Source organism: Eupeodes corollae, chromosome 1, assembly GCF_945859685.1.
Source record: "Eupeodes corollae chromosome 1, idEupCoro1.1, whole genome shotgun sequence".
Classification (NCBI taxonomy): Eukaryota; Metazoa; Arthropoda; class Insecta; order Diptera; family Syrphidae; genus Eupeodes; species Eupeodes corollae.
Genome location: NC_079147.1, coordinates 112,826,309 through 112,834,545, shown reverse-complemented (window position 1 = coordinate 112,834,545; position 8,237 = coordinate 112,826,309). Strand labels below are relative to the sequence as shown.

Sequence of the window (8,237 nt, the reverse complement as noted above, 5' to 3'; positions counted from 1 at the left end):
ACTATTATTCTTAAAAACACAACGAAACATCTGGGATTCAAATTGGACCTTGCCATACAACACGCACAGTCTCTGTCATCAACGGGATTTCAAAATCAAAAGACAAACAAAAGCAATAGAATACTTATTATCGAAAATATTTACAGAAAACCAAATTATCCTTACAACAAATAATTACAATATACATTTTACATTCAAAGAAACAATTCCAAGATTCCAACGTATCCATACACCACTCTTGCCTCCCTGTCCCTCACAGCATCCCCCATCGACTGTTGCTGTGCGCTTATTAAAATCCATTTAACCACCCCCATCCACCCCCATTCATATCAGAGACCAAGACCAACCACTGCTATTGTGAAAGCATTAAAGTTCCATAAATTAAGCGAAACGCCGAAATAAAACGCACAAAAAACAACATATTTTGCAGTCTTCTCCAAAGCAGAAACCGTACAAATAATTGAAAGAGCCATCGCCATAGCCATCGCCTTTCGCCATCACCATCGCCATAGCCAACATTTGCCACCGCAATTTGTCCCCCATGTGCACAGGGCACGGTTGCTGCTGCTGTTGCCTATTGGTGCTTTTCCCAAAAGTACCACCTAAATGTTAGCATGGCGGTCGTGGCGCGGTGGGCAAGCATCAGTAGAGCCTTGTTTATACAAGGCAAACAAATGCACAATTAAAATTAACGCTAATAAAAGCACTTCTTAAAAAACCCATAAAACTTGATGATCCTGAAATTCGGAAAAAGCAATGAGAGGAAAAGTCCTTCACGCAAACTAAAGCGAAAGTAATCACCCATCGCCATCCCCAAAAAAAACAAAAAACCGAGGGGGTTTTCTTTTGTTGGTGTGGCTTTGTGTGGGTGTGCGTTTAGTGTATGTTTTGAGCGGTAATTGTAATTGTAACTGTAACTGTAACATAACTGGAGAGTCCTTCCAAAGCTCCTACAATATAGTCTTCTTAGCCTTGTTCTTCCTCGAACTTACTTTATTGGATACGTGTTGTCATTCGTGGCATGACGGAGCTGGGAACGGACCGAGGAGTATATAGGGGTTAAGGGTAGCAAGAAGAAGCACGTGGACAGAAACTTGAACTAATTTAGTTAAAAGCTTATAAATACCTCCCACCAACTCTTAATCTATTCGTGATGTTCCTATTGTGTATTTTCGAAAATCATGACACTGTTACCATTCAACGCCAGCGTCAGCGCCAGGAACTTAATGGTGATTCTATTCACGCTTCACTTAGGTACTTGTGCATTCGGGGTCAAGGGTTTCGAACACTTATTCGAATATTGGTTGAAAAATATGCACGGTACGTCTGCTTTTTGTGCTGATTTATAATCCGTAACTAATTTGAAAAAAAATTAGAGCTTAATTTATTATTGCGACACTTATCGTGTTTTTCGCGTACCAACTCTCCGGTATGTCTGTCCGTGTGTGTGTTTTTCTGTTGTTTTGGACCACCCAGCTTTTATGTAGGAACAATGTTTTTTGAAAAATAAAAACCATTCAGCCATTTGTACGGGATATGTAGATAGGTAGGTACGAGGCGAGGCAGGGTCTGTGGCTCTTCATAGGAATGATAATTTATTATTACGGTATAAAAGTGGGCAGAGTGCTTTAGCACTTTTCCGAATTGCTGATGATATTGGTGCGAGTTTGTGTTTTGTGGAAATTTTAATTAGTGTGACCTTTAGTCGTCTACAAGGGGGCACTTTGCTAAATTTGCTTTTGGCATCGAATTGATAAATTGTGTGCTAAGAGATTTTAGCTTTTTGGCAGGACAATGTACCTACTTGTAGTCGTAGTCGCAGTCCTTATGTCGTTGTAGGGTGCCACATTTTTATAGATTTGCAGATAAGAGAAAAGAGAATATCTTAATAGAAAGATCTTGCAACACGTTTTCTTTTTTACCTTGCTTTGAACTTAATGTGAAATTAAGTGAACATTTCAAAACTTGAAAAAGGTTCCAAGTGTGTTTTTTGAGAGTTGTTGTTTCGGTACTTTGGAATAGACTTTTGAAGAGGTATATCTATACATAATTTTTTCGATTTTAGGTCTTAATATAAAATTGTATCCTTAACTACGTTTTTTTTAAATTTATTCAAATATAAATTTAAATAGGTTAAATGGAAATTTAGAATATGGTAATAACTATGGAATGCGGAAAAGAAGAATCTTAGACAAATAGTAATTAATTTTCGAGTCAAACAAACCTTAGGTTGTTAGGGTATACCCAATTTTGGACCCATATAACATTGAGAGCGTCTTTAGTCGCACAGCATGTCGGCCAAGATCGAAGAAAACTTAAAAATATTCACTTGAAAATTCACTCTACAACTCTTCTCGTCGGTATGTTCAAGATATCAATAAAGAAACAATGTTCAGTAAAAGAAAAGCTTCGAAACCTAATTACAAATCTTTATTTTGAATAACTCTCTTACAAATTATTTTAGGTATATAACTAGTACATTGAGTCGATAGGTACTACTCTGCTTGCTCCCTGAAGGACAAACAAGCTCGAAAGATTTATGGTGTATGATGGCAAATAGATTAGCAGGTACAACGCTTTTAGTTGCAAATAGATCATCAGGAATTTATAACATTCTAGTGGCAAACAGTTCAGAAGATTAAAACCTCGGAGCGGTAGGTTTGTGGCCCAAGAATCCTGCATAACCGAAGCCCTTGGTATCAATCAAAATTAAGTGGTAAACAGATCAGCAGATATATCGCTACTGTTGGCTTTTCATATCCTTAGTTTTTGGTCACTGGTGATACAAAATCATTAGGTATTTCGCCTTTGATTCCTATATAACCAATATAGCCAAAGATCAGCAAGTACGATATCCCTGGGTTTCAGGTAACCAAGTTTATGACCTTTGGCGACTTTAGGATCAGCAGACATTTCTCTCGTGGTGTCGGTACACATTGGTCGCATAGTACGGTGAAAAGTCGATTCCACGCAGAAAAATAATTTTTAACCGAGTGCGTTTTTCGGTGGGTTAAAAAAAAATGTGTTAAAAATAGCGTAGTCTTATTTAAAAACTACGTAGTTAGTTTAGTTAAAAACAGTGAAGTAAACTCGGTTAAATGAGATTATTTAAAATTACCGTCCGAAAAGGTTATTTTAATCGACAAACTTTGTTAAATTAATCGAGAAACTCGGTTAAGATAAGAAATGTTCTAAATTTTTCTTTTAACCGAGTAACTTGGCTTATTTAAACAATTAAACTTATTTAATTTAGCACATACCTTATTAATATTAAACAACCTTCTTGTTTAAATCCACCTAAAATGTAAGTTGTTTAAGTTTACTGAGTACGTCGGTTGAAATAACCCACAAGATTTATTTAATTTTACTACTTAAGTGGGTTAACAATAAATAATCGATTCGTTTAATTTAACCGAGTCATTGTTTCTTTTTACTGAGTGATATTTGTTCTAATTTGCGGAACCTATTTAATCGTTTTAATAGGTTACATTTACCGAGTAAATGGGTTATATTGACTAAGTACATAGGTAAACTAAAGTGCATGTGTGCGAAATCTATTTAATCGTTTTAATGTGTTATATTCACCGAGTAAATGGATTATATTAACCGAGTAAATGGGTAAACTACAGTCAACTGGTACATGTGTGAGGAATCTATTTAAACGTTTTAATGGGTTATATTTACCGAGTAAATGGGTTATATTAACCGAGTAAATGGGTAGACTACAATGCATGTATGCGGAATCTATTTAATCGTTTAAATGGGTTATATTCACCGAGTAAATGGGTAAACTACAGTCAACTGTTACATGTGTGAGGAATCTATTTAAACGTTTTAATGGGTTATATTTACCGAGCAACGCTGCTCCAGACACTAATACTTATATCATATGGCGTCTCCCATATACATTTAACCCTTTTAATGTGCTAAATGAACCCTTCAAGTGTGCTAAATGAACCGAGTAGAGGGTTACATGTACTTTATGTGCATCGTGTACAACGCATTTCATTTTCTGAACTCAGTTCATTCTGTGATGTGAAGTTGAAGTGTTAAGTCGCGTTTTGAACTCTTAAGTGTTTTAATTAAAAATTATCTATTCGAACCAAGGTAAAGTGTTGTTTATGGACGGTCAATTTAAATAAAAACTGTAGAATTGTGTGTGAAACAGTGTTTTCTAAAAAACTGCGGAAAAAAAGACAGTTTATTTGATCAACAACATAACTGAAACTAGCCGTGGAATTATAAGCCGCTGGGGAGGAAAGCTCCCAGATCAAATTCATAATTTGAAAAGGAAATATAGGGCATCTGGCCTTATCCCAAAGCGATCAAGAATATATTCTTCTTCTCCATCTCCTTCAACTTCAAGTTCATCGCAATTGGAAATTTTCCAGGAAACAAACAATTTGCTAAATGATGTAGATTGCGAGGATGCCCTTCAGTGGCTGAGAAATTCGAGTCATCCCTGGACTACGGTAGAGGAGAAGTGGGTGGCCACCACACGCACCGGCACGTCTGCATATACTTAAGCAAATGACCATTGACAATTACCTTAAGGAGTTCCCTGCTTTGAAAAAGCCAACCGGATATCTTTTAGTAAATGTCTCACTATTTAATAATTAACATACATACATAATAATATTAACTTCTCTTCAAAATTTGTTTAATCAAATTGAATACGTAATTTAATCATATCCATTTTTTTTCAGCTGTTAAAGGACTTCGAATTTCTGTATCCCGAAAACTACAACGGGTTCATCGAGTCCTTCGCAACATATAAAACACAAATATTCCAATTAGCTGCAAAAAGGACAGGAAGGGATAAATGCGTCCAGAACTTGCTGTCCCTTGAGAAAAGTAAGTAAAATTACAAATTACGATTTAACTTATCAATTAACTTGTTTTTGTGATTTTTTTTTCTATATGCATTTACTGACTAAAGATGTACCTTATATTTCATTTCAGCTTCCGAGGATTCAAGCAACCTTGGAGCCTTACTCCTTATTCCTTCATTACTATCCGTAAAAACTTTTAAGCTCAAAGGAGCTACTAAAAAAGTTTGGAGACCATCGAAAGCCGAAGTGCGGGAGGCATTCATCACGCACGTTAAAACCGATGCAGAGATCTGTGAAGCTGTTTCTGCGCGGAAACACAGGCTTGAAGAATACAATCTAACATTACAACCTTTCATCATTGCGGTTGGTGAGTCACTGAATAGTGTCAAATCGTATTTTGTAATTGTTAATGATCATAGATATTTCATTCCAACAATTGTTGAAGCAGTTGATGCGTGTATAAAAATAATTTTTACCCTTAACGCTAAATATCCTGAAGAGTGTTCCTGTACGTGGATGTTTATTCAGAACGGTTTCTATAAAATAAAAACCCGTTATGATAAAACATCCACTGCCACCAATACTCTCCTCTCTGAGCTAGGGATGACGGAGTGAATACCAGTTTCAGTTTCATTTTTCATTTTATCCTCTTATCGAAGTTCGATAGTCTAAGTACACTTATATTAGTTTAGAGAGACACTACTGTATATTTGTATATTTATACTTATATATATGAATACACATATAATACATGTATACAATTATCTAAAAACACTGTAAATATGATGTTATGCTAACTTTATTTGATTAATAAATATTTTGTATTGCTATAATGCTTTAACCATTGAACAAAAAATGTTTTTTTTTATATATATTATATATGATTCAAATAAGCGTAATGTACTGTAAAATCACAGGTAAGCTACATACGTAGCCCATCAACTCGGTTAAAGTAGGCTATCACTTGGTTACAGAATTCAACTCTAACCGAGTAAAAAGGCTAATCCAACCGAGTAGATAGGCTACTTCAACCAAGTAAATGGGCTATTTTAACCGAGTAGAATGGCTACTTCAACCGAGTAGATAGGCTACTCCAACCTAGTGGATGGGCTATTTTAACCGAGTAGAATGGCTACTTCAACCGAGTAGATAGGCTACTCCAACCTAGTGGATGGGCTATTTTAACCGAGTAGAATGGCTACTTCAACCGAGTAGAACGGCTAATCCTACCGAGTAGATAGGCTACTCCAACCAAGTAAATGGACTATTTTAACCGAGTAGAAAGGTTCCTTCAACCGAGTAAAGTGGCTACTCCAACCAAGTAGATGGGCTATTTTAACCGACTAAAAAGATTACTTCAGCCGAGTAAAGTGGCTACTCCAACCGCGTCGATGGGCTTTTTTAACCGGGTGAAAAGGTTACTTCAACCGAGTAAATTATCTACTCCAACTGAGTAGAAAGGCTAATATTACCGAGTAAATTGGCTATTCCAACAGAGTAGATGGGCTAATTCAACCGAAATGGTTAGTTATTTCCATAAGTTCTAAAAACTATAACCGAGAAAATAGGTTGCTGCAACTAACTAAGTTTGTAAATTTAAACCAGTTAATAGGTTATTTTAAGCAATTCAATATGTTGCTTTTACAAACTTCTAGGCTATTCCTACCAAATAATTTTAGACCAATTTTGGCAAATCTAACCGAGAAGTAGGCAAATAAAAATTTAGAACACTTCAACCGAGGACGTGGGTAAAATTTACCAATTTTTTTTAATCGAGTAAGCTCGTGTAAATTTAACAGATTGAGTTTGCAGGTGCTATATTAGCAGGTTCACTCTGTTAATTTTACACGAGTTTTCTGGTATTTTTAACCGATCATTTTTCTCCGTGTCTCTGTACTTGATAGTACGATCGAAATTGGGCTCGAGGTAATGCCAATGAGCATTTCTTGAAGCGCTAGTTTACGATGGCACTGTTCGAGGGGTGCATTACAACTGGCTATTTCTCTAGAGCATAAATCGTAAAAATAAAGATCAATTAAGGTGAGACAATAAACACTACGGCTATGTTCAAGGAAAATCAATGATCTAATGATGGTATTATTCATCAATCATCTAAATGCTCTACGGTCAATACTATTCAAAAGGCTTAAGTAAAGTGCAGAAGCAACAGTTCAGAAATAAGAGTAATATAGGTACTTAAGTCTTGAACGTTAAGTCTTGTAGATAACAACCATATGAGAATGGAAAGCTAATTTCTTGCATCGCCTTCGGAAATCCAAACACCTTACGGATTTTTTGGTGACATCGCGTATGATATCATTCCACACATACAGAGTTATCGAGATGTTCAGTCTTATTGATGCAAGTGTCATCTATGGACAATGGTAAGGAAATGGAAATATCAATTACAATAATATGTTTGGTGAGATGACACATGAGATCACGAGTGGACCTATTGCTACGAAGGCCGTACGGACGGTCATTAAGAAGATTTCGATCTTCGAGATATTTCTTGAGCTGAAAATTAATCAGCGTTTCCTTGGATTTGGAAAGAAGAGACGTAAGTGCAATCGGTTTTGTCACCTCTTCAGAACAATTTTTCGGATGGAATTAGGCAAAGTATTAAATGCACAAGAAGTTAATAGTCCGTCTAGGTTATGTACCGAAAAGTTAAACTCCATAACATTGATAAAAGAATTGGTGCAAAGACCATATTGTTAAAAGAGCAGATAAGCAACATCATTCCTAATGTATATGGTGAGGTCATGGTGCAAAAAGAATAACAGCTATATTCATAAATAAAAAATTCAGCAGGTTAAGAATCCTCACCTTCTTGGGTTTCACTCATTGCTAAAACAGCTGACTTCTATGAAACAGTATGGCAGTTTGCCAAAAGAAAATTAGCTCTAATCTTACATTATTCAAAGATTTTTGAAAAAGTTTTGAAATCAAGAGTTGTGAGCTTTTAGAGAGTATTTCGTTTTTCAATGATAAGCAGTTTGGGTTTATAGCTGGAAAATCGACGGAAGATGAGTTCTTAGCTCACTGTAGTCTAATTTATGAAAGTTTGAACCAAAACAGATTAACATGTGCTCTATCTATATATCGACATAAAAATCTTTCGATACAGTTGACCATAAAATATTATTAAGAAAGTTAGAGAAAGCTGTATTCCGAGGCTTTATGCTAAATTGGTTTTGTTCTTTCCTTAAAAATAGAAAACAGATTGTCAAAATTGGTGGCAACTTCAGTGAAGTTAAAAATATTAACATAGGAGTCCCGCAAGGTTTTGTCTTAGGTCCAATATTATTTCCTATTTATATTAATAGTATATTGGCCCTTAATTTAAAAGGTAAAGTAGTTGGCTTTGCTGATGATATAGCGTGTGTTTATTCTATTCACACT

General features: G+C 35.6%; 1 protein-coding gene across 1 annotated transcript; it reads left to right on the top strand.

Moving 5' to 3' along the window:
- The first annotated feature begins 4,508 nt into the window (after positions 1–4,508).
- Positions 4,509–5,447, top strand: LOC129942855 (uncharacterized). Its single transcript, XM_056051956.1, has 3 exons — positions 4,509–4,593; positions 4,707–4,854; positions 4,963–5,447. Exons 1-3 carry the CDS (start codon positions 4,531–4,533, stop codon positions 5,445–5,447), a joined length of 696 nt encoding a protein of 231 aa, XP_055907931.1. The 5' UTR covers positions 4,509–4,530.
- The last annotated feature ends 2,790 nt before the right edge of the window (positions 5,448–8,237 follow it).